The following is a 27333-nucleotide window of genomic DNA, read 5'->3' as shown; positions in this document are numbered from 1 at the left end:
AACGACATATAGTACCCCCCCCCCCCTGCACACATGAGCGCAAACTGTTATAAAATAAAACACAAAATAATTTCTTATTTAATTGTTGATTCGTTCTAATGCTATAATATTGAATACTAAGGATAACTAAAGGTAAAAATTTATAGTGTGTATGACCATATATCTTATTATTCACTTCGAATCGAGTCGGTTAAATAAAAGTATACCTTTGCAGTAAACAAATAATGTAATTCATAATATTTACAAGACAATCTTAGAACTAAAAATGAGCGGTCAGTCTGTCAATCTCGTAGAGATCTCCCAATATTTCTTCCACCTTCGTACCTATTTTCTTCGCAATCTGTAAAAATACATGGTACAGATATTTTAAAAATCGACCACTTTCAAAGAGTTCAACTTTCATAGTTATGACTGCAGCTTCTCTACATAGTATAAAACACAGTCGCCTCCCGCTGTCTGTACACTTAGATCTTTTATTTTATTTTCATTAGGACAACCAACAGTAGATACAATATCACATCCAAAAAAAAAATTACACTTCAAAATTTTTAAGTCAAAAGTTCTACTACTTACAGGTAGTCTCACCACGCATTATCATATTACACAATGTAATTATTGAAAATATGAATTAAACATAAGCATAATAATTAAAAAAAAGAAATACATTTTTTTAAACTATTATATAATAAATAATAATTAATAAAACCAATAAGATAAACCATATGATTAGAATTGAGCACAAATAAAATTCAGAGGAAGGTTTATATCCATAATACATATAGTGAGTGAGTTTAATTATTGTATGTAGAGTGTATAAATAAATGAATTCTGTATATTTTTCTTTTTGTTTATATATCCGTGGGCGCGTGTGAGTGCGCGAGTGTGCAAGTGTCCGTATGCCTGTGAGCGTGCGTTGGCTGTGCGTGTGTGTGCGTGTGCATATGCGTGTGTGCGTGTGCGTGTGCGTGTGCGTGCGTGCGCGTGCTTACGTCGAGCTGGTCGGCGCGCGGCAGGCCGCCGTAGAGCGCGACGAGGTCCCCGTCCAGCACGCCGCGCGCCGCACCGCCGCCCACGCTGCGCCGCGCGCTCCGGTACGTCCTGCGACACACTCACGCTCACTCGCCGAGTCCGTGCCAAGGCGCTGAGCCCTACATCGACATATCCGGAAGCCCGACCCGGCTCACGTTGCCCTATGCGACCGAGAAATGCTCCATTTCCCAGTCGACGTTTACACAGTATGAACGTCCATTCGAGTGTCAGAGATGGAAACCAGTCGTTCGGAGGAGAATAATGGTTTTTGACCTGTAGTGGGACTTTTAAAATCTGTTACTTTCATAAAATGTCAACGTGTGTAGCTAGAGGTAGCCACGCGTCGTCGACTTGCCAAAAGCTTGCTTATTGATTATAAATGAAATCTATAGATAAAATATCTAGTTTGTACCGGTATGCTCTCGGATTCAACCCTGCGATATGACAGCAGTAGTTATTCATCACGTTCTGCAACATCAGCAGTCTTCTGTAAACCTTCTCGGAGACCGGTAGCACGTAGCCCAGACCGCCGTCGAGGGTCGCTGGAGAGAAGTATTTTTAATGATTAAGTTATTATGAAAAGTATGATATGCCATGTGACTACTTTTTTATGATATAGGTATACTCTATTCTAACCATAACAGAAAAAAGCCAAACAAACAACATTTGACAGCAAATTGACGCGATATCATTGGTCGAGAGCTCGATTAATCTATGATATTCACAATGAGTTAGCGAAAAAATGACGTTTTGAACGTCGACAAAACCGTATCGGAATATTGGAAGTAAAATTAAAATGGAAATAAGTAATTAAGTGCAATAGTTTTGTATTATAATTAAAAATATCATAAAGTAGTGCAAAATATCGCTGTGTTATTAGCAAATCGCATGAAATACGTAAATGTAACGTTTGTTTATCTTTTTTCTACTTTCATTGGAATAGGGTATAAGTATTATTTTCAAAGGTTTTTAATTTATGTTATTGTATCTGTTATATGTAAATGTAGTATAAAACAGACACAAGTAGTATTGAAAAATGTGCATTATGTGTATGGGACACTCACTGTAGACGGTGCAGTGGCGGGTGGTGGAGTCGCGCGCCGCGATGCGGAACATGGCGTGCACCTGCTGCCCCACGTGGTAGTCGCACTTGCGGATCAGGCGCTGGCCTGTCGGGGGCGTTTGAAAATATGAAAATTGAACCAAACAAGATAATCAATCTAAGTATATGAGTATATTATCCTAATAATCAATTAAGATGTAAATTATTTGATGTACCTCCATAGCTCTCCCTGGCCTGGGGCTGGTACATGAAGAGGGCGAAATTCCCTTCCGCCTCGCTCACCAGGAAACCGAGACTCGTATTGTCCACCATGAACTCCATGTCGTAGATCTGTATTACGAAAGTGTAATTACTATCAAGGAAACAATATATATATATATATATATTTTGGTGCTGAAGTAGATTTACATTTAAGCTACTCGTCATATCCCAGCTGCTTTTTTTTAGTTAAGACTGAATAACTTTTTTTTTGCCTCAGCCTGATCTTTCTAGGCTTCGAGCACAGAAGATTGGAGTCTGTGACGTCATAATATAACGAATAATAACGAAAATGTGTTTGCTATTATTGTACATTTGGGGTAAGAAACCGGTCGGTTCGGTCACCTTCACTTCACTTCATCTTAAGGTCTATTTTCGTGTGCTCAGTATGCGCGATAATCTGCTTTACCGATTGAGTATGACATATTGCGTCGCAATGTACACTATTTTGAACCTAGTTATCATACTGTGTTAGTTTAATTTTATGTGCAGTTTGCTCTTTAATGCTTTTGTTTCAAAATGTACTAAGAGCTTACGACTTCATAAAGGAATGAATTTGAAAACTGACGAAGGTTTCCTTACCCTGAATGTACATGAACTATACTATATTAGTGAAAATTAAATAAAATATATATATCACACTGAGTTTCTTTCGTCGGTCTCTATCAGGCCCGAGGTGTTAATTTCGGAACCGGTGGTAGATTTTTGACTATCAATAAACAAGAGTAATCACTTGTCAATGAATAAAGATTTTTGATTTTGACTTTGACTTTATAAGCTAAATAGTAAACTAACGAGCAATCAGATTGAGATTGATTTTATTAGAGAACATACCTGAGCCGTTCTGAAGTCTCTCGACACTAACGAGAGTGTCCTGTGCTGGTCCTGGTACCTCAATAACGATATTGATTTGTAAACATCCGCTACTAAAATTAAATTCTTCACAGCCAACATCCTGTGTACGTAAATCTGCGTGTCTATGAAAGCCACGCCCACTAGTTCATTGTCTTTGAGTTGCCATATATAGATCTGGAAAAACAAATGTAAATTAAAATATTTTTTTCAAGCAAAAAATAAATGATTTTCGATAAAATGAAATATGATAGTCATCCTAAAGTCGTTCACTAAAGCAATATTACACTTAAATAAAAATTATACCAGCTAATACTATCTCTTTTACCGCCCAAATATCAAAAAGAGAGAGCAAACTAATTAAATGCATTAGCATTTAGAGGATTATTTACTTAAGAATATATATAGAGCATTATTATAAAAACTAAATTAAAACAAATCATACCTTTTGCCCAACAGCGGATATCAAAAATCCAAGAACTTGCGTGAGAGCCGTGACCGGACCTTTCTGTTCTTTCGCATAAATTTCCTTAAACCTATTCTTGGTTAAAGGCTGGCCCGGTTCCGGTACAACGTCTATAATATCGTAGATTATTATCTGTGAAATATTGATATGTTATTTTCATTGTATCTTAACACTGTTCATAATATCTCGTTAGTAATCCACATCAGACTTGGATTCCATCCTACCACATGACAATTTTTTAACAGGCAATCCTCACGGGGATTTCCTTCACCGCCAAGTATAAATTAAATAGTGTTGTAACCGTACAAATTATTTTATCATATTTTGAGTTGCATATAAATGTAAATCTATCATGAAATATTTTTTTCATATAATGTTGATATAATTTAGTACTGAAATAAAAGTTTATAATTCACGGTTCTTTTAGAAGTATATTTCAGAAGTAAAAATGTTATAAAATTCCTACCCTTCCCCTAGAAGTAATATCTTCACCGTAGTTGTAATTCGTCCCTATAGCGATGTAACCTCGCAGACCAGACCTGGGAACAAAGTTTCAATTAATAGTAAGACCACACCAATATTAATAATACTAAATTTGCATACATATGGTACACATTAAATAAGTAAAATATTTAGGGTCATCTATATAGGGTTTACATTTGGTTTTCGTCGCAAACTCACTTAAAAAATGGTAGTCTTTAAAGTCTTTATTATTCGGTGTCAAAATCGACCGATATTTTAAAACCGCAAGTGTAGTTAGTTTTGTTACAAAAAAAAAAACAATTTCTAATCTAAGATTCAAATATATTTTGTTAATACAGACTTAAACCAATTTATTTATTGCAACATTTTAGACTTTAAATATGGAAGTCACTGAAATTGGTTATTCAATTTGTGAGATCACACGACTGTGTAGTTAAAATTAAACCTTTTTTTCTATCTTAGTAACATGTGCTGTTTGAATTATGATAGTTTATTTTTTTATTATTGGCAGTGTACAGGCCATTCGCATCTATAATACTAACCGAGTGCCTTCGTACGACAGAGACACGTTCTTCAGGCAAGTGACATGCTCCCACTCGTCCAGTTCTATCCGGGTGTTCGGTATCACCTCCCACGAGACCGGCGAGAACAGCATCACCGCGAACTTTTCCGTCATGGGGTACGGGAACCTGAAACAACAAGCCGATCACAACTCGGCCGCGACTCGCTCCACCCGGCAGCGGCGAGGGGGGGGGGGGGGCTCACCGGTCGCCCTTGTTCTCGTCGGCGCGCTCCTTGTCCTCGCCGTTGAAGCGGTAGTAGGAGGGCGAGGGCGCGGCGGCCGAGCACACGAGGCAGTAGGTGCGCGACTCGGCGTGGTACGTCACGGCGTGCGGCGTCTCGCGCAGCGGCACCTTGCGCACGGCCCACGCCGCCTCGTACGACAGGTGCGTGGCCAGCAGCGAGATGCGCAGCGAGCCCTGCGGCGCCACCGCGGGGTGCGTAACAGTACAATTCGAAGCGAAGATTGGTGTAAGAAGAAAATGATCTAGTGTCAGAGTTGCTGCTGGAGTACCTCAAGGATACGTTTTTGGATCTTTTCTATTCCTCACATGTATAAATGACTCGTTTTTCTTGCGGGGAACAAACATCATATAGTACGGTTTGCTAATGACCTCATTAGTTTTAGTAGAAGAATATTATTAAAAAAATTAATAACTATAGAAATATAACATATATGTTACGCAACAATTTATTTTCAATATAATAGGTGAGCATTTTTTACCTTAGCATTGAAGTACAAAAATCCCTGCGGACAGTTGGTATTGTTGAAGGACGCAAACGAGGAGACCGATCCCTCGTCGGGACATAGGGGGTGCAATCTGAGCTCACCTCGAGCACCCAAAAGTAGGAAGTAGGGGTTGTGACCGCAAATAAACACTCCATTGTAACCACCCACGTTACCTGTAAAAATAACATAAACATGATTTAGTTTTGCTGTGTTTTTTTCAAGTCGTAAAATGAAATAGTAAAATCACAAAATTAGAATAGTGAAATATATCTCACCGAAGTACCGCAGCTGGCGCACGGCGGGCGCGTCGGCGGGCCGCGCGGCGCCCCCGCGGTACCCGAACGGGAAGGCCGCCGACACGCGCGAGAAGCGCAGCTTCAGGTTGCCGCGCGGGTACTTGTACGCCTGCAACTCACTCTCACTGACGCCCGTGACTACCCGTGCGCACCGACGCCGGCTTTTGTACACTTTACGTCTAACTCTATGTGTGATTAATGCTAAACGGTGCTGACGTCTAAAGTACAGATATTTATTGATCTTGTTTTTTCAAACTATAACTTAAATTCCTTTATTAAATATAGAAGCATTACACTAACTTATTCATAGTCAAATTAAATCACCATCACCGGTTCAGAAAAGGAAACGCCTTTCCTGAGAAGAACCGGCGAAAGAAACTCAGCGGGTTTTTTTTTCTAATTAAATACATATCTTATTATCCTTATCGATTTAAAAGAGTTAAATTTTACATTGAGGTAGTTGTCGAGCCCGCTAAAGTTTCACAAAATTTGTAAAATAAAATAAATACTGTTACATTATTCAAAATTATATCAAATCAGAAACTTTACGTATTATCTTGCACGTTCATTTCAATTTTATTACCAATCAAATTACGGGACGAAAGTAAAAAATCACCTCCTTACCTGGTAAATCATGAGCTGGTCATCGAGCCGCAGTAGCATCAGCACCCTGGAGCCCTTGTACCCCAGACCAACGACTAAGATTTCCTGAAGGCGGTCGACGTTGGTGCTGTGGCCAGTATTCAATTCCTCCTCGTCCGCCATTTCGGTCATTATCGGCACTGATTCTAGACTGTCAGCCAACACCTAAAATTTTTATGGGACTTTTATATATATTTTTTTTCTTATTATTAAACAGTGGTCGATTACTATAATATTGGATTTTTTTTTTTCATCTGTTCATCATAGATGGCGCTAATTGAATATGTAACTTTCCTGAATCGCGCTGTCTATTCAATATAATAAATATTTCGGCCAAAACATTGTTCAACAAATATTTGTGCCGTTAGCCAGTCGAGTAAACAAACACTTGTCTTTTTGAATACACAGCTCGCAGTGTTATTACTAAATCGGTGTGATGTCACTCGCTACAAGAGTCTACAAGAGGGGGGCGCTACCCGCTCGCCGGCGCAGACGTCCCGCACGAGGAAGGCGAGGCGCATCTCGGGCAGCGAGTATATCTCCAGGTTGCCGTTGTCGCGCACCACGAACAGCCAGTAGGAGGGCTTGTGCTCCTGCAGCCCCCCCCGCCACCAGCGGGACGCGCGCCGCGGGACGCCGGCGCTCAGCGACTGCTCCTGCAGCAGGATCTGCCGGGACGAAGGAAACTTGCCAGCTTATCACTTATCGGACATGAGGCGGGATTACGCCAGCGATTTTGACAGTTTTTTTATTATATTTAATAATAGCCATAAGGCCACGGCTTCACTTCATAATATAATTAATTTTAGTACTTTCTGCATTTTTTTAATATCATCGGTTGGAAAACGGGCTATTGACCATCAGATGACCCATCTGATGGTCAATAGTCACCACTACCCACAGACATTACTCGCAACACCAATGCATCAGCAACCATTACTATTAATAAGTATTACCCAGACGGGCTTGAACAAAGATCTATCACCAAGTTAGTTATATTATATAAATAATTCCACAATGAATAATAATTTAATCACCATAACAATATTTTATATTAAAAATATAATATATATCAAGAATATATGAGTAATTATTGTTGAAATATATACTCACACTGGCCATAGAAGCCGGCGTTTGGTCCCCCCCATACAGTAACTCGTCTTCATCGTTCAACTCGTAAACCGTGTCTGGCTTGAATCCCTCCGCCTTTACGTTCTTCCCTTTCATCTTACCAGTAAATTCGCCCTTAACCTGTGTATATATTAGTTTATAAACGTTTTATTAAAGAGGTATATCATATTGTCATCACACTTATAGGTAAGAGTCAAAACTGTTCGCTACAGCAATAATTAATATTTATTACGTCATTTAATGAAAATATTAAAACATACAGCACTCGATCGCTCATAGACAATAATATTCTCACGACCAAAACGTCGTAAGTGCCGGGCAATTCATACGCTCACGCGTTTCTTTCAATTAGGTGCAGTAATAGGCAGAAGTGACATAGGTTTTTATGAAGTAAAGCGAACCCGGCGGGCGTACCTGCGGCGCGTCGGCGGGCGCGAAGAGGCCGCTGAGGTCGCGGTAGGGCACGGCGCGCCGCAGCCGCGCCGCCACCGCCTGCCGCGTGGGCGCCAGCCGCGCCGACTGCCCGCGTCAGGTTACGTTATATTTTATTTTACTACACATTATTGTAAATAACATTAGCGATACCCCATTCTAGGGAATCCCCCCCACTCACCGCGGCGTCCCTGGCGCGCAGCTCCCGCAGCGCCAGCACGAGGGCGCGGCCGCACGTGGACACCACGCACAGGTAGGGGTCGGCCACCGACGCGCTGCGCGCGCACCACTCCAGCGAGATGGACTGCACCAGCGCGCCGTCTGCGCACACGCACAGGTCTCACTCGGACACCGAACACAGGGTTACGGTCTGTTGCCGGCGTCGGAATGCTACCCGTATAGTCATATATATACAGAAAGACCAACGATGCATTCAATTCTACCTCTTGCTGTTCATTGTCTAAAAGTGTAACTTAGTATGAGCATGGCCGATAAAAACCAAAAGACAAATAGAACCACAAAATTGAAATCGGAACGTCGATAGTAAAATGTCATCAGTGGAAAGGATAACTTATCGTCTCATTCTGAAAAAATAAAACAATGTTAGATTTCCACCTAACTGAATACTGAATGGCCATTGGTCGTCAATAACGTCACCGGCCATCAACCAATGACCATTCAGATTAAAACCAAGTTACATAATCTGACTTTGTTTCAGTGCTTCAGAACTGAGATTCGTGTTTAAAAATGAAATGATATTTTATTTTTACAACTATCATAAGAACATACTTACATAAACATTAAATTATATGAACATATTTATATATATATTTATACTTCGACAGTGTTTGAACGCTTACAATGACAGCTGACATATATATGTATATTTTTAGAGAGAATTTTCTGCTATCTAATTCATTACGAGTGGCCACTAGATGTCGCTTCAGCACATCGTATCACAGGGGTATATAAGTTATATGCCCAGAATAATATCAGCCGAGTTTTGCTAGCCTGGTATAAATTTATTTACGCATTGGCGTCACGACCACTCACTGCGCACGAGTCGTATGGCGCAGGTCGTCACTTGCACCATAAACTTGTTATTGCCGAGGTTCCCCGCGAACACTGTGGGCGCGCTCGTCATGAACCCCGAGTTGTCCACCTCGTTGATCTCCTGACCCGTCTGCAGGACCTGGAGTGAAGGAATTTTATAGAATTAGGCACTTTTTGTTCATAAATAAATTAGATCGACCGCTATTACTCGTTACAGACTAACCGAGAGCGCTTACCATAGTGGCGTCCTCCTGCGCCAGCAGCAGGTAGGCGTGCGAGCCCTCCATATCGCGGTGCGCGTCTCGGCCGCCCTCGCCCGCCTCGCCGATCACCGTCCACATGTCCACGCAGCCTGCGCAAGGAGCGGTGCGGTTGGGTTAGGTCAGGTTAGCGCGAGCAGGCGAGGCCGCTGAGCCAGCGGGAGTGACGAGCGGCGCCTCACCCGGCAGGTCGAAGGCCGTGACGCGCTGCGGGCGCACGGAGCGCTGCAGCACGGTGAGCGCGCCGTTCTTGGCGCGGCCGCTGCAGCACACGAGCTCGAGCGGCGGCGCGTCGGCGCGGCGCGGCGGCTCGGCCTGCAGCTGCAGCTCGCCCATGGACGCGTCGCCGATGGGGCAGATGTTGAGCAGCGAGTCGCACACCTCGAACACGTAGCTCGTGAGCTGCGTCGACGTGCGGATGTCGGACCCGTACACCTCCAGCTCGTCCTTGTCCGAGATCTCGATCACGTTGCTGGCCACGCAGTCGCTGATCGTGATCGTGTCCATGCGCCGCTTCTTGGCGCTCGGGTCCGCCGGCTCCTTCTGGGGTTCCTTGCTGGGGGCGGGGGGCGCGGTGGTCGTTTCCCTTTCCCTATCTGAAAAAATATACATTTGTCGTCAATTTTTAAAATAAAAACTGTAAAAAGGATTAGAAACATAAAACTTCGTATCATCAAAAATCGGTAAATAGATTCACAGGAGGATTGAAATATTACCTGACTCGGACACGGTGAGATCGACCGTGGCTTCCAGCGGCTTATCGACCGAGAAGAGCATCCGATTCTCTCGCTCCGTGACTCTCAGCAGCAGGGAGTTCCCGAGGCGGGAGCCGAGGAACAGGAAATCCTCCTCTATCACGCACATCTGCAAGCGGAAAAGCGTGTCGAACTCTGGTCGGGGGAGGAGGAGCGACATAGGGCACGGGCGCTCACGCAGGAGGTGAGCACGGAGGCGGCGGCGCGGTCGAGGTGGAAGCTGCGCACGCTGCGCACGGAGTCGGACAGCAGCGTGAGCACGTAGAGCTGCCCGCCGCGCAGCGCCAGCGCCAGCCGCGTGTCGCCCAGCCACGCCACGCGCGCGCCGTCCAGCGTCACGCACACGCCCTCCTGGATGCCTGCGGACACAGCGGTATATAGCTACGCCGCTATCCTAGGCTCTCTACGCTTCTACTGGATTACCATCCCATAGGAAGAAACAGGGTGTACTTGCTGGAGAACACACTTGTATAGCCATTTTCACTGAATTATAATTTTATAGAAATTATAATTCAGTGAAAATGGCTATAGTTTAAATTAAAAGTTTAAATATTAATTAATGCAAACTTAGAGTTCGCTTATGAAATTTCAAATACTCTCTGTACTACTCCAATAGGTACTCACGTAATGGAAAGTTGGTCGTATGGGTTGCGATGCTGTTCAACGAGACACCATATGGCGGAACGGACTGATTCAAGTATATTAACGAGTTTACAGCCATTATTAAGCATCCGCCTGAAAAAAAAATAGCACTTCAAATATACACTTGCATAGAAAACTGAAAATAAAATATAATAGTATTATCATCCATCCAGATCACATAAGGTTAAACAAATATTTTATTCATTTTATCAAAATAAAAACTAAAAAGTGGAACTTGCCAAGTGGCTTCTGCACTGGAACAGCCTGTATACAATCAAAAGGCAGGCCCCCAGTGGCCCAGATGACTGGATGAACTCTGGCGCTCATGTTTAAGCTGACACCGGCCATCGCACATGTATCGCTACGTACTGCTGTGCGTCTGAAAAGATATAGTATATGATTGTGATGATGTTGGTCTGACTGATACCGAGCATGGTAACCACTTTCCGTGGAAGTCAACAGTGCAGGAGATATAGTGTTGAGGTATGAGTCCAGAGGTCAGGACTAACGGCTTTATATGATTTCAGATCAATGAGGCTATGAATAGCTTGCAAATTTCAATATCATTTGTGTTGGTAGTATTAAATAAGAATTGTTGGTTAGTTCATTCAGTGAAAAGATAATTGGTTTATTTTTTCATTAATATTTAATATATCATCAAGTTTATTACAATGAAGAAATAAAATTACATACCCAGGGAAAGTCCTAACAGGTTCATACAACAATAGCAGTGTCGGCTCATAGTATCCATATAAAAATTGTATATCCAGAACATTGTCTATCTTTTCATCAAGATCTTTCAATACAATGACATAAGATGCCAGTGTAGGGGCTCTAGTCATTGGCTGTGCTGGTTGCTGTAAACAAGAGGAAAAATAAAGAAGAGGGTCAATCTTGGTGCACAATTGAAGAAGAAATATTGTTGCTCTTGTTTGTAATGGTTTGCTGCAAGGCCACTATCTACTATACTATATTTCAATAGCAGGAAGAGTAAAAATACATTAGATTACATAAATCAATTGATTTTCTCACTATAAAAAGTTCTTGATATGTTTATTTCTATTATATATAATGTCATACAACATAAATAAACATGTCAAGAATCATAATTACAATAATAGATCTTTTTTAGTTCCCACCAATGAACTTGTCAGCATAAAAGTTCAAGTTTCATATTTATATATATTATATAAAAGTAAATGACTTGTCATTTTGTTGTTACATATAACAGTCACAATTATAATAGAGTATTAAAGATAAATATCCTATAATATTTTATCATCCCTGTATAAAAGCATATAACCTATTTAATATTCCTACATTTCAATCAAACTTAGGACATAATGCTGCTGTTCCAAGGCTCTGTAGATAATGTAACACACTTCCTAGGAATAATAATGAAAACAATATTCATTGTTACAGTTGGTCCAAGTTCAGAGTGTCTCACTAAACTTTTAAGCTAACATAAAAAAGGTTGATTAATAAACTTATTTTTAAATTAAAAACTATTCCTTAAATTTAAGTTTCTAATTTATATTTGATTTTTACTGCTACATATTATTTTTTCACTTTTTATCTTAACTGTATTTACAAAATTTTTGCTTAATAGTGCATGCTGTTGTCTCCTATTATTGAAGGAGCACACAATTTCGTAACCCTTATATTGTTTAATTTTTGGTTTATGTACTTAGTGTGTCTTTTGTTGGAGACTCATAAATTAAATAAATAAAATACATACAACTAACTTAGCGTATACAAATTACAGAATAAATATATATAATAAATGTCTTACATTTTTCTTGCAATCAGCCAATGGTTTAGCCTCCAAAGGATCACCTTCTTCAGAAGTGATATCCTTTCTGAATGGTAATACTGCTAATTTCCGTCCATATAACAACATGACAGCGCACCGAAACTCGGGATCTACCCTGATCCAGGGTATATGTGGATGAGTTGTCCAACCACCCTAGAATATTTAAATAAAAATTAAGAAAAAAATTTAACTGATCTAAATTTTTTTTTAAATGTAAAGTGTAGAATCTTGTATTTTAATAATTTTAACATATAAGAACTATGTTATGTATGTTAAATATATGTATAAAATAAGACATACCTTCATATCATCCTCTTCAAAGTAATGCATGCTAAGTGTTATTAGATTATTTGTTTGCAGATCATATTGCAATACTGAGAGCTTTGCCTCTTTGAACGAAACAAGCAATAAATCACGACCAGCACTCGGGCATTTTACAGAGGCAATAGACATCACATTGCCCCATAGAGTATATGTTGCTAAACATTCTAATTTCATTTTAGGCGGAATTGGTTGACCAGCTAAAACATGTTTATAAGTTAACAAATGTAGATTTTTGTTATACATGCATTTTATTGTTATTGCCTTATATAAACAATTGTTGCATCAATATATTTGTGGATTTAAAGGTGCATCTTTTTATTTTGTTTTAAATTGTGAGATAATAAAATAAATCCTAACTAGTAATAACAAAATTTGCTACTTTTTTACTTCAAACGAAATATAATTTCCATATTTCCAACTTTTCACTTTACTTTGTATATATATACGAAAACCATAAGTTTAAAAATGGCAAGTATAGTGAAATTTAATTTAGATCAACGTTTAATTAATAATTACGTTAAAAATATAATACATACCGGCATTAACCTCCTTCGTGTGCCCTTCAGGCAAAAGCCTAAAAACCTTAATAATATTTGCTCCAGCGGTAATAAGACATACTTCATCATTATTGAAGAAGCAACAACTTATTGCATGTTCAATGCCCGTAGCAGGATGAGTTTGCCGACAAATGGAAAACATTTTTAATAAAACTTAAATAATCTTTGAGGTTAGAATAATATTTATACTAGTTGACTATTAAGCTTTTAAATTTCAACAGGCTTTAGTACAGATATATGAAACATTTTACACTAATAGCACTTTGTTCAACTTGTTTTTCAATGAAATATAGTAATAAGAGTTTCAAAAGTCAAAATTATCCGTTTTTGCCAAAACATTAAACATAAAACAATTACATCAAATGTCAGTAGACGCCAGAGCCAGACAGACGACAGCTAACTTTAAAGTTGCCACATTGCCTGATTTTAAAACCTGCTTACAAGAAAAGCAAACCCGAGTTAATTAATTATAATGTACAAAAATAAGGTTATATGAATTAGATTTTATATTTCTCTACTATCTATTTATTGCAATCTTTATACTTAATAATAAAACTATAACAAGACATTATCTCGGCATATATTTTGAATAAAACATAAATAGTGGATGTATGTATTTATTTATTAATATAAAGAAATATGTACTACGCAGCAGTAATATTTTGTGTTGGTTTATGTTTGTGTAAGAAAACATCTATAATGTGGAACATTTTGAATTTTTTTTATGTTTGTGTATAACTATTATAAAAAATATAAACTGGCACATTATTCATATTTTTGTCACGATTTTCTTTTTGGTATAAGTTTTTAGTTATTATAAGTTTATTAGAAATAGCTATCAGAAGTTTCACAGTTTGTGTTATCCTAAATAATACATTAAAATGTCGCAGATTCTTTTCTAAATCACTAAAACTATTATCGTCCTCACAACTCATATGATTGTGTACCTTAAACATGTGTATTGAATGTTTTTAAAATAAAATTGTAAATGTAATTCAGCTATTAAACACACGTCCGTGGGTGCTCGCAATTCGCCTTAATACTCATCGTATTGTTTAGCGAGATATTCGTGTAGCTTTAGACTGACATATCACACGAATGAATAAGTTCGTTTATAAATTTGCGTGCCAAGATCTATTCAGTAACAAGGCACGCCCCTCCACTTTTAATCGTTATCTGCTTAAAATAGTATGAGAATGAGTGGATCACGCTCGTGCCATGCTTACAGGGTATTTAAGTGTGGTAAATTAGATTATATTTGTTCGTACAATATACTAAAAAATAAATAGTCAAACGTCAAACTAGGGACCGCCTACATGAGTGAAAAGATCTATTTTCATTTGTATTTGACTTCAGGAAATGAACGAACGTCATCATTGCTATTGCATTTGCAAAATCAGTCAGTTTGGTAATTGTTTAGGAATCAAAGATTGTTTCTTCACTTTAAAATAGTTAACAGATACTCCCAATTCTTCTGATAATACGAGCGAGTGTATCCACAGACACAAGGGACATAACGTCTTAGCTAAAGGAGGAAGGTTGTTGGCACACTGGCGATGTAAGGAATGGTTAATATTTCTTACAGCGCTAGTATTTATGGACGGAGGTGACCACTTACCATCGGATAGCCCATTTGCCCGTCCGTCAATCAATAGGATAAAAAAACACAATGCAAATAAAATGTTATTGTAAAAATAAAAAAATAGTATAATATGTACCTACCTAAATTAGTCTACATATTAAAGGAAAACACAATAAATATTCTATCAACTTCATAAAAGTTTATTCTATTTGAAAAGTAGATACATTAAAGTGTTTTATTAGAAGTACACAATAATTCATTTAAAAGGTAACGTAATTATAAAATATACGTTTAAAATACATTTCAATGCCACTCAGAACATTATAAAATTCATAGGATAACTTTAATACCAATTATATACAATACAATAAAAATATGTAATTATGATATTACTGTCTTTAAAATATGGTACGTTTCAGCGACCTCTTTCCCAACCAAACATTAAACTCATTTATAGTCCACGATACATTCATACGGTCAATCAATCAAATGACCAATAGTTAATAAAGTTTTATCTAAAAGATTATCTTTATTATTAATCGTGTGGTAATTCTTTAACCCCATAATCGGTTTACCAGAAACCTGAATTGGACATCTACAGTTCTCATTTAACTCGATACATCGCCATCTTGTTTTACTTTATTGAATACGGTATTAATTACCGGATATGTCGATATAACATCAAGTTGTAACAATTGATTGCATTGGTATTATTCGGATATTTATTTCAATTAAATCGTTTATTAATTTTAACTGAAATATTTAATAATAATAAAGGAACGTTTGATTGAATAATAAAATAAATTCGATGTCCTGCAAACAACATGTCGAAGACATCTGAGCTTTTCTGGTCCCCATTCTTTTTACTATATCTTATTTAAATTCAATTGTTAGTAAGATATCATTTTTTGGAACTGAATTTAAAACTTATAAAAAATTTATTTAGCTATTTTTTTTTTCATTTTCGATTCTGGCAACAATACAATCATTTATATAAACCTTTACATTTAGAAATTTGTTTAAAATTACCGCAAAAAAAAACCTTGTTGTTAAAGTTCTTTTTTTAAATCTTATTACAAATGTTGCCATTTAAAGGAGTGTTTTAATTTACCAACTAAAATGATTTTATCCTAAAGGGTTATTAATACAAGGATTTTACAATTAATAAATGAGCAAAATATAACATTGAGATCTAACTAGTCCATGTATTCAAATATACTTCTATACATTAAATATAGCAAAACACCAACAATAGACTAAAGAAAGCAACAGATAAGGAATAACTATTAGTGTTTTTTTGACATTAATATATAATTAATCGCTTTATTTATGTTTCAATCTTTAATTCCATTTCAGTCAGGTACTTAAAATTACTAAACTTCGACACTACATTAAAGAAACGAGTCGTTTAACTTACGGATGGTAGAATTGTCTAATTGACGTTTCCAATTCTATATAGAAAAAACTGATCTGTAACCTTGCTTTAAAATTTAACTACTTTAGACTACGCTACATGTCGGCTTCTGATCTGGAAATAGCAAGCCAATGGTAGCTTTTGTTTTAAGCATCGTAAACAATTCTACTATCACACAGCAAAACGAATCGTTTCTTAAACATAGTAACTAGATATAAAAGAAAAATTATGACTAATTTTATGTTGTAAATTAAATACGAATTTGAAGGAATAAATACATATATTTGATAATCAATAACATTCAGTCTTCCAACACCATACACTCCAATGATCCCTTAATTCCCACTCCACTCCGCTGATCTACACATGTCTGCCAGCAGCTCATCAAATTCCAGTAACGAGCTTTCGTGTAGTGCCAGGTCTCTGGAAAGGTCATCGCTTGCAATTTCAGTTTCCTGACAATCCGCTGTCTTAATCCTCGCTGAGTAGTCATCAGCCAACTTCAAATGAGGTGCATTAAAAAAATCCTTATAAAATTCAGCCAGCTCTCGAATAGGATGGTCAGCGGCGAAAGGAAAGTGCAAAAGTTTCAATGGTGGTTCCGTCTCACTTCGGAAACCGGGAAACTTTTTCGGAGGTAATTCTAAAGAAGTTGGACTCTTCGACATGGCATTCATGTCCAAATCTTGTGTACTTTTGCAATCTATTACAATTTCCTCTGGTGTTTTCGGTTTTGGTCGCACTCTACAAATTGGAATCGGTATTTGCTCAAAAAAATCTTTGATCACTTGTTGAATAAGAACCTCATCAACAAACGCCGGTAATCGTAGGGGTTTATTTAAATCAACTTGCGACGACTTAGGTTCCTTTTCCTTTTTCTTTTTGGATTCAAAAATTACATGTTTCGGACTCAATTCGAAATGATCACTCTTCAATAGAAGTGTTTTATCAGTTTGAGAACGATTTGGGGATATCGAAAAGTTAGTTCTGTAAGACACGGTGAAGCAGAGGCCACCCAAAGGTGTTTTCAACAGACCAGCTTGAATTTTCTTAACCGAATCACCAAGCGTCTTAAGTTTCGGTTCCCCATTATATACTCTGTAGAATATTGTGAATGATTCCGTTCGTTGCTTCCTAGATAGATGATATGCAGGTGTTATTCTCGTAATAGTTATCAAGGACTTTAATAGTATACCCATTCGGAAGTATACAGTATTCATAGCTTTCAATGACGTGTCAAATTGTGTATCATCTAGTTCCAATGTCCATAACTCTAGGACCATTTCATCTCCATCCTCAGTTTGTACGGATATTTCAACATGTAGTTGTGATTTAATTGTTTCCAGAATTCTATCCGAAGGTAAGGCATTCTTCGTTGCCTGGTTCACTTCAGGTGAGTCTGGGATTTGCAGATTGAACCAATCAGAATCCGATGTGTTTATTTTACTGTTTGGCTCAATTTTGACACCTTTCCTCGATTCGACGATTACTTGGACTCCTTTGTAGGCAAGGAATTTGGCGAATTTCGTGAACTCATTCTTGTCACTTATGTTTGAAAAAGCTGCATCTGGCGCCATGTTTTCTACGCTAATATATTATAAACAACACTACGAACTCGATCTAATGTTTTATATTAACTCTACTACTTTTTTATCCTTCGTCAGCGATGCAGTTTTCCACAAGGTTCCTTAAATTAGGATTTTCCATCGCGGCTGCAATCCTCTCTTTGTCATTGATTTGCTTGTTAACTGTAACAAAAAACAAATACTATTATACCCTTTTCCTAACTTTTCTTTGAGAAATACATATATCTTCTTATTATATAAAGGACACAAGTTACTAAATTCACACCAAAAAAAATATTCATTTTCTTTCGTAAAACGTCATAAATGAGAATATTTTCTGATTTCAAAACGATTTAACAAATCGATACTAGTCGACTCGATCGTGAAACCGAATTATGGTGCAAACATATTATAATTATAATCCATTTTATGTTTCCAAGTTTGTATTATTGGTAATACTAAAGCTCATCGATAACAAAACAAAAAGAAAATCGATTGATAAACAAAGGATAATTATTACGGCAAATGTGATTTGCATATGTCACGTCACTCACACCTGACATTTCACTATCTTGTTTTGCGGTGAGTTTTTTCTTTGTGAGGTAGTAGGTACAGAATAGCTCTACGGGTATTTTTACAATAAGATACACCACTGTAACCATTCCCGAAAACCTTAATTCGAACGTTTCAGCGGTTTATTTTTTATATTTCCTTCTTATTTCAAATTCAAAATCCAATCCTTTACAATTTTCCAAAGTTTGCTAATGGTTATTTACAAATCTTATTAAAAACACTTTTATCATACAAACTCAATAAATCTTTTTCTACCCGTAAACAGAATAAAATAACTAATTTATATACAAAAAGCGTGACCGTCCTTATAGACTGGATTATTCCAGTCAAACAAAGTATTGTCGCATTTTAATTGAATATAAATTCGTAGTTGTATTAAACTACCCACGTTAATCGTAAAAGTCAAGGAAATCAATACTTCCTCATTAAAACCTGATTTGTGTGCAAGCCAGGATCATTATGATACACGAACAACTAATATAAAAGCTGTATCACTACAAAAGTAAAGTTGGCAACTTAGTGTTACCAACAGCGTTGAATCTCCAAGCACGTCTACATGTCTGCGTTCAAACTTATTAGGATACTATTAATTCGATTGCATATATAATATTTTATGAACTGGACAATAACTGGACAACCAATATCAACGGAACAAGCCAGTTACACAAATACTAGATTATAAATAGTAACAGCTTTTTCTCCCTTTGACAAAAAGGTTTCAAACTTATTATACCGTGATGCTCCAATGCGTGTTGATGGATATTACTGTGGCAGATTTAAATTCAAACCGGTCACGCGCAGTTTCCTCACGACGTTTTGAATTGTAAACATAAATTCAGCACATGAAAATTTAGTAGTGCGTTAACCCAGGCCAAGCTGGCGAGTGCCGAGATGGCCCAGTTAGAACGCGTGCATCATAGCCGATGATTTCGGGTTCAAACCATGGCAAGTACCACTGAATTTTCATGTGCTCAATATGTGTTAACAATATAATTCATCTCGTGCTCGGCGGTGAAGGAAAACACATGTGTATTCACTAACCCGCATTGGAGCAGCTTGGTGGAATTTGTTCCAAACCTTCTGCTCAATGGGAGAGGAGGTCTTAGCCCAGCAGTGGGAAATTTACAGAATGTTAATATATGTATGAAATGTAACCCAGGCAAGTTTCTACTTGAAATCGTTGTTTTGGATGCGTTACGATTCTTACTATTAGACTATTTCTATTATAAGAATATTACATAAATTTAAAAGTCGTAGTTGACCGTGATAATTTGTTTGCGTTAAACATATCTCCAGATCGTTGTTAAGGATAACGAGTGGAATTTATTCCAACCACAACCATTGACTAGTTGTCATACATGTGACAGAACCCAACACATGCAGGCTTACTCATGAGGTTTAGATATATATACAAATTAAGGACATGATTACTCTATTAAATCTTGCTTAAGCTTACGGTCGATTCGATCATGTAGCTTTATATATTAACTAGCTACATATTCTGGTTTCGCATGATAACAATAAAGGTATTACAACTTTGTCATTGGAGAACAGACTTAAAAAAAACATCGTTTTCTTCCGGTTAGGAAAGTTGAAATTCTCTCCTATAGTAGTCATTTATTACTCATAAAAACCTTCAGCTTGAATCACTCTTATTCATGATGCATTAAAATCCGTTGCATAATTTAACTAACCTAAGTGTACAGAAGGCGGGAAGTGCCTTTGTTTTATATCAAATAGAGATAGATATATCCATCTCGGCTTCAAAAATAATTTTATAATATGCCATTACGGAATCAGGCACAGCAGGTTATTAATTCTTGTACAAAGTCGTAACGGGTCTCTCGTACGTGTGCATGAATGTTTATAAACAAAAGCTAGACTTATTGATAATAATCATTATTCGTATAGATAACAGTGAATTATTTATAAATCATTATCAAGCTGTTAGAATAACAAAGCGTTCGTATTAATTTAATTGCTATATCGTAATGATAATCAGTCACGGCTTTACCTATTAATGATGGAAATGGGGGGGGGTCTAGATCTAAATTAAACAATGCTGTCTTCTTCATTCAAATGATATCAGTGTTTAACTAATCATCCGTGAAGCTTGTAAGTATGGCCGTTACTGTTTCAAAAAGAGAATGTTTTTTTATAATAAAGGTAAACAATTGGGTCACCACCCATTGGTCCACAGATATTGGCGCTGTAAGAAATATTATAAATAATATTACATTACTCTGATCCCAATGTAAGTAGCTAAAGCATTTGTGTTATAGGAAATCAGAAGTAACGACGGTACCATATAAACCCAGACCCAAAACATAGAAAACTAATTAACTTTTTCTACATCGACTCAGCCGGGAATCAAACCCGGGACCTCGGAGTGACGTACCCATAAAAACCGGTGTACACACTACTCGGCCATGGAGGTCGTCATATATTGACAACTCATTACATTGCCAATTCGCAACCAACCTTAGGAGATAAGATGCTTCAAACTTCATTTTCCATTCTGTTTGGCGATAGAATGTGTGATGTTTGTTGGTCCAAGTTCAAATTCCCAATTTATGTGTATTTACGTTTAATTGTATGTTATTAAGAGAATAAGGCAAATATTTTCTCCAACGTAATTATATATGTATATTTTTATCAATCTAGCATATTAAAAAGATCTTGACCTACATTTGTGCCTTTTCAAGGTTTCATATGGTACCCATCGATAGTTAATTTGTAGATTTTCGAAGTAGTTCTCAGTCGTCACATAGTGACTGCTAGTTGCTAGTATTATTCTTACTTATAATATACGATTTTATACGGATATTTATACATAGTATCCATAATTTTATTGAACCATTTGCTTATTTTATTAAAAGCTTAAGATTGTCTGGAAAAAATCGATATTGATTGATAAGCCCGTCTCATTGTACAAATGTGTAATAAAGTACTACTGTACTTATTTTAGATTTGTACATGAAATCACTATCTATACACCTATCTATAATATAATTAAAGTTGTATCCTTATATATATACACATTAGATTCATATTTTTAGTTTATTTCATTTTAGCTGGGATTCTAACTGCATGGTGGAATACGCCTTCTCCTTGAAAGAAGCAGTATTACATCTACATACTGTAGAAAGTAACTCTGTCTGTTGCTCTTTCGCGGCCAAATTACTAAACTAAAAATTTGATGAAATTTTTATGAAACGAACTTGAACTTTCCAGGACATAGATTATTTATCATGCATAACAAACACAAATAAATACACACAATGGCATTAGTCCTTAATGTTTTATTCAACTCAAAGATTAAATAATCTCTAAAGTAGTCCCTAATAAAATGTCATACATTAAATGCAAGTTTTAGTGTGCAAATAAATTACGTTTTATCTAAGCTATACTCATAAACTAGAAGTTTTTTTTCTAATGTCTTACTGAAAAAACAACTAAGTCAATATATTATAAAAAATATATAAAAAAAAAGTTGTCTTAGTCCTTCCTCGGTGTTCAAGCTTGCATATTAACAAATTTTATAAAAATCCGTAGTTTGGCTTTGAAAGCGTTACTAACAGATTTACTTTAGCAATTATAATATATAAGAAGATATTGACCCGTTGGAAGTATATTAATTCTTGTGCCTTGGAAAGCACCTAAAAAGTTGGTCCTGCGTCTGAACTCAGAAAAAAAAGACAGTTATGATTTTTGTATCAGTATAATCGCAAAAAGGCATAGATAAAGAATTGTTCAAGGATCAAAAGACAAAGACTGTACTTTTACCCTTTAAAGTTCAAAGTCTGTTATAAGATCGATGTAGTCTATTTTATTTATTGTCTATTATGCGGGTACTTCAATACGATGCGCTTGCGCATGTGTTGTTTTAGTATGATAAAAGAAACCAATGACCCAAATTGTGGTTTGCATAATTTGAATATTAAATGCTATTTCTTTCTACTGTACACAATGGTTTTCTTACTAAAATTCGATTACAAAATAATTAGGTAAGTACCTAAAAAGTGATTTTCGTATATATATCTATGAAAGGAAACTTAATGACAATCTGGGACACAAAAACTCTAGCTTAACTAATCAGTGTTTTGTACTACTGCTATGATTTATGTGTGATACAATTTAATCCCAACAATAGATGAATTATTCATAGTACAAATTAAGTAGGTAGATGAACTCTCAGTTACTGTGCATTACTGAGATTCCACGACCTCGATTTGGATTTGATTGTATCAAATCACTCAAGTAGAACGGAATAATTCATCTTTTTATGTTATATTTTGACAAATTATAGACTTAATTTTTATATGTAATCATGTTACTATTTAATTCTTATTAACTTAGATAAATACGAAAATAAAAATTTCAAATTCAGACTCGGTGAAATATATTTATTGTATAGTAATGATTAAATTGAAAGATTTAAAATTACCTAAATGTGCACAATTACCAAAAAAAATTACACGAACAAAACTTAATGTATTATAGCACAAAAATATCAAATACTGAAAACACAACAGGACACTGTCCTGTTGTGTTTTTGCACAACTTAGCAACGGCATAAAAAAAAAAACAGAACTAATTCTCCTATCAGATAACTGAGCTTGACAACAAAGTTCAGTAACAAAACGAGACCATGCTATTCAGACATACAATGTTATCAATTGTAATTCTACAATAGCATTTAAGATAAACACATTGTATCAAATGTTACAATAATAGACCATTGTCACTTCCTACAAGTTGCATAAATAACTATATAACTTTGTTTACATGAACAAGTAGTTGTGCCTGCTCATTATCATAACACATTCACTGCCTGCTAAATATAAAATAGCCTGTGAATGTCACACTCAGATGGGCAAGGACCTTATGGAATTTGAGTTTAATGTTGATATATATATGATACCACATTCCTTCTGTGAACAAGCAAATATGGAAGAATTTCATTTAATTCATACTAGTTTCCATACTCTTTCCTTTCTCCTTCTTTCTTTATTAACAAAATATGGATGAATCATCGACACAAATTAAGTTAAAGACAACAGTGGTCCTCGAATGGATGGTCTATTACCATAATACTATTGTGAATATAAGGAAAATTGTAATGTATATTTTGACCATTGCTAAAAAGACTTAAAAGGTAACTCAGAATAACATTTACTATGCAAATATATTTCGAATATTTTTAGGCAAAGCGGAAAAAATATATATTTTTTTAATTAAAAACAATTTAAGTAATGTAAAAAGTTAAAGTAATTTGTAAAAATACTTTATGGCATAATTTATAAACACCTTTAAAATTTTTGACTAACTCTATCAATGGAGACAAATTTAATTAGTATTTGCAGAAAAAGAAATGTAAATTTATTATTAGAAAGATGTTTTCAGGAAGAGAATTATTAGAAAAGTGTTTACATTACAAAAATATTTCATTCTGCATAAGGACTATGTTTTTTTTAGTTTTTATTTTTTTGCATCATGTTAAATAACTAAAGATGTATGTAGTTATCTCATATTATTTACAACTATAAGAAAAACAAATATTATGAGCAATATTTAATTTGACTTTTGTATTAGTACATATAGATTTAATGTTGTAAATAATAATCTTGAATCATAATGTCTTTTACATTATGATTCTAGGTAATTATATGAATATTATAAGAATTCTCATTTCCTGGCAATTTCTTTGTAATATTAAATATATGTAAAAAATTACAAATTGGTAAAAAAAAAGCCCTACTGATTTTATTTTTGTGGTTCTTCTAAAATATCCTGAGATATTTTCTTATACGAACCGGTGTTTAATTTGATATTCAATAAGTAAGTTTATTTCTACATTGAATAAACAATATTTATTATTTAAATTTTGTTTTTTTTCCTGTTCAATTGTTTTTGTTACTTTAGTTGTATATAGTTTTATAATGTTGTAATGTTACTCTATTTTTTATTTTTTTATTGTCTGCTCTGTACTGTTTTGTCCTAAATAAAGTTATTCTTATTCTTAATTAAAAATATTTTTTAATATTAAGCTTTCATTGCTGAGCAAATAATAAGGAGTAAAATATTCCGCCAAAATGCACAGTAATTTTCTATTATGAAAAAAGACAATATACTTCATTATTAATAATTATCGTACAGAAAAACATTGTAACAATTTTTTTATTCATATTTTATGTTTATTTCTTATTTTTTATCCGTACTTATAATGTACAAAATATTCTGCCAATTTAAAACATTGCCTATAAAAATGCAAAGTCATGATATATCACTTGTGTTTAATATGAAAGCCAAACAGTCTGATAACCCTTTTCTTATATAAAATGTTTGCTTTTATAATCATGTTTTGTATAAACAACTAATTATTATGCTGGGATATGTATTTTGTAATAGTTTTTACTTAATCCAAGGTTTATATGCAGATAAGTGTGTATTATTAAAAAACTTATTATTTTTGATGAAATCAGGCGCTCTTAAGTAAATGCTTATTCGTTTTAGCTTAAGGGTCATAAACCTTTATTAAACTTACTAATTGCGGGCCAGGCACCTTCAATTGCACATATTTGAGGCAATATTTATCTGTAATTCTTGTATATTTTTATTATTATGAACTATTTTTCACAAAGAATTTGCACAACATATTTAATCAGGGTAATAAATCTCGTAAATAATACATTATATTCAAAATTGATAGTTAGCAAAGAAAAATTGAGTATATATTTATAATTAGAGAAGCTGGATAGGGATTTTGAATATATTTTATAAGTTTTGATAATCTTTATCTGTTAGTACATATAGTTACCAAATTAATCGCAATTGTTAAAGTTTTGTTATTATTACCTCATACTTAATAACTACACCTGCATGCATTTACTATTTATTGAAAATAATTTATTACTTACTTTCATCTTCTGTCGTGTGAGCTCCCTTCTTTATAAATATATCTAATTTCACAGGGTGATGTATTGATCTCAATATTTTGATTCTAATGCATAGTCCAATGAGCGTCGCCAGCGAGCAGTGAGGCACTGTGGGATTATACTCCACACGCAAAACAGGAACCTTGTCAGCTGTGGGCTCTTTAACAAATATTCCCTCTTCATAAACAACCTTGAGATCCTCTAACGTACTCGGCTTCTCTGGATCCCGTATTGTCCGCAAAAAGTCTAGAACACCACAACACTGGTTAAAACCACGGAAAATTTCTTTAAAAACAATCCCAAAGCACTCGAAAATGTTCAAAACAAACCATATATTGTCTCTCTCAGGTCATTATCGTCTTTATACCCGAGCTCCTGCAATGTAGCACTTTTGTCCATATACGCAGGTTTAGCTAATTCTTCAGCCGGCTTTTCTGAGTTCTTCAACGAGAGTTTCGAGAAGAACGATATCATATCGTTTAGTGAATCTAGTTGCTGTTACGTACAAGTTGCCAAGTTCACAAGATGGACATTGAACATATTTGTAATTCTTAAGTGAAGTAACTATAAAAATATTATCGATTTCGATTGCCGCTGTAAGTCGATTTAATTTTTAGTAATTACCGTTATTTATATGTTTACAGTAGTAGTTTACATAGTGATTTTAAAACTATAAAATATACAACTTTTTTATTTCAAATTTTTTCTCATATTAAGTAGCAATTATAGCATGAAAAAATTTGAAACCATTATAGTTAGACTATGATATGGCAATTTGTAAGGATACAAATCAGTTCTTGTATTTTTATTTATTTATATTAACTAAAACATATGTAATCATTTATAAAAAATAATATAGATTCCCACTCGGTATCAATAGTATTTTACGTTAAAATATCATTTGACTTAAAAAATATAACATGTTTAGTTTTAATAAGATATATATTAATTTTAATCGATACTTTATTCTTCGGTTGACGAACATCCTTATCGATGTTTCACTTAGAACAGATAAAATATTTTCGATTGAAGCGTTTTTTTTCACGCAGACTTTAAAAACATTTAAATAAAGACGAATTTATAATATTTGTTGTATTAATTAAAATATAAATTCGTCTGTAATAGTTTGTTGTATTATTTACTATTATTAGAATATACTACAAATTTAGTGATTCTATTATTAACACTTATTAACCCTATACATATACAATTTTGATTGCGTTTGTGTATGTAGTATCCTCTATTTTATCGGGATTAATTATTTATACATAATGAGGTTCTATTATGAATAAATATAGATAACTAATTAGTGTCTATTTTGGAACTGTCATCCTTTTAGAGTAAATACTGTTCTAACTGAAAAGTAATTTTTCAATGGTTTTGACGAAGATGTTGAAATTGTACAACTATTTGAAATTACTTGATGATATCGCTTTCTTTATTTTATGTTACCTAACTGATATATCTGTTAAATAAAAAAATAATTAATTTCCTTTATTAGTGTGTACAATGTAAATACTATTTTCAAGCAAACACCTACTTTATTTTAGAAGGCAGGTCTAAATTTTCAACAATAAATGGTGGATATTTATTCGCGTTTTCTCGTTGCATATATCAATATTATAATCTTACTTGAACTATATTTCTCTCCAGTCGCCTCTGAGTTCAGACTGCCATTACATTAGAATACGAACAAACTAGACAAATAGAGTAGTAGGCGATTTTTATAAGACATGCAATGTTGGTATTCTTATATATTATAATAAAAAAGACAATGAATTTAGTTGTATTAAAATTTGTTGCTATAAATTTTAAAAATTAGGAGGAGCTTGAACACGATATCATTTGTTTACGCATCGTGAATATTTATTCGGCATATCCACTTAAAATCCTAATTTAGTACGGAAATAATGA

The 27333-nt window shown here is 35.2% G+C and overlaps 3 protein-coding genes across 3 annotated transcripts; all 3 read right to left on the bottom strand.

Annotated features, from left to right (window-relative positions):
- Positions 1-207: 207 nt before the first annotated feature.
- LOC125072757 (cleavage and polyadenylation specificity factor subunit 1) lies at positions 208-13737 on the bottom strand. Its single transcript, XM_047683441.1, has 28 exons — positions 13327-13737; positions 12767-12987; positions 12446-12619; positions 11347-11510; positions 10893-11032; positions 10636-10746; positions 10189-10370; positions 9973-10120; positions 9439-9852; positions 9233-9348; positions 8997-9135; positions 8125-8264; positions 7926-8030; positions 7494-7631; positions 6857-7048; positions 6363-6545; positions 5718-5847; positions 5437-5615; positions 4917-5131; positions 4694-4840; positions 4135-4207; positions 3648-3800; positions 3185-3379; positions 2308-2422; positions 2094-2198; positions 1442-1571; positions 990-1098; positions 208-340 (listed from the first exon to the last, which is right to left on the bottom strand). The coding sequence occupies exons 1-28, from the start codon at positions 13487-13489 to the stop codon at positions 260-262; spliced, it is 4362 nt and encodes a 1453-aa protein (XP_047539397.1). The 5' UTR covers positions 13490-13737; the 3' UTR covers positions 208-259.
- A 1376-nt stretch (positions 13738-15113) lies between these two features.
- Positions 15114-17920, bottom strand: LOC125072713 (autophagy-related protein 13 homolog). Its single transcript, XM_047683389.1, has one exon. It carries the CDS (start codon positions 17918-17920, stop codon positions 16679-16681), a length of 1242 nt encoding a protein of 413 aa, XP_047539345.1. The 3' UTR covers positions 15114-16678.
- A 31-nt stretch (positions 17921-17951) lies between these two features.
- Positions 17952-25958, bottom strand: LOC125072715 (MIP18 family protein galla-1). The gene is made up of 3 exons (XM_047683390.1): positions 25749-25958; positions 25402-25665; positions 17952-18091 (listed from the first exon to the last, which is right to left on the bottom strand). Exons 1-3 carry the CDS (start codon positions 25891-25893, stop codon positions 17994-17996), a joined length of 507 nt encoding a protein of 168 aa, XP_047539346.1. The 5' UTR covers positions 25894-25958; the 3' UTR covers positions 17952-17993.
- Positions 25959-27333: the final 1375 nt, after the last annotated feature.

The sequence above is a fragment of the Vanessa atalanta genome, chromosome 22 (genome assembly GCF_905147765.1).
Source record: "Vanessa atalanta chromosome 22, ilVanAtal1.2, whole genome shotgun sequence".
Classification (NCBI taxonomy): Eukaryota; Metazoa; Arthropoda; class Insecta; order Lepidoptera; family Nymphalidae; genus Vanessa; species Vanessa atalanta.
The sequence above is the reverse complement of the archived record's forward strand: the minus strand, read 5'-3'. Positions and strand labels throughout refer to the sequence as shown.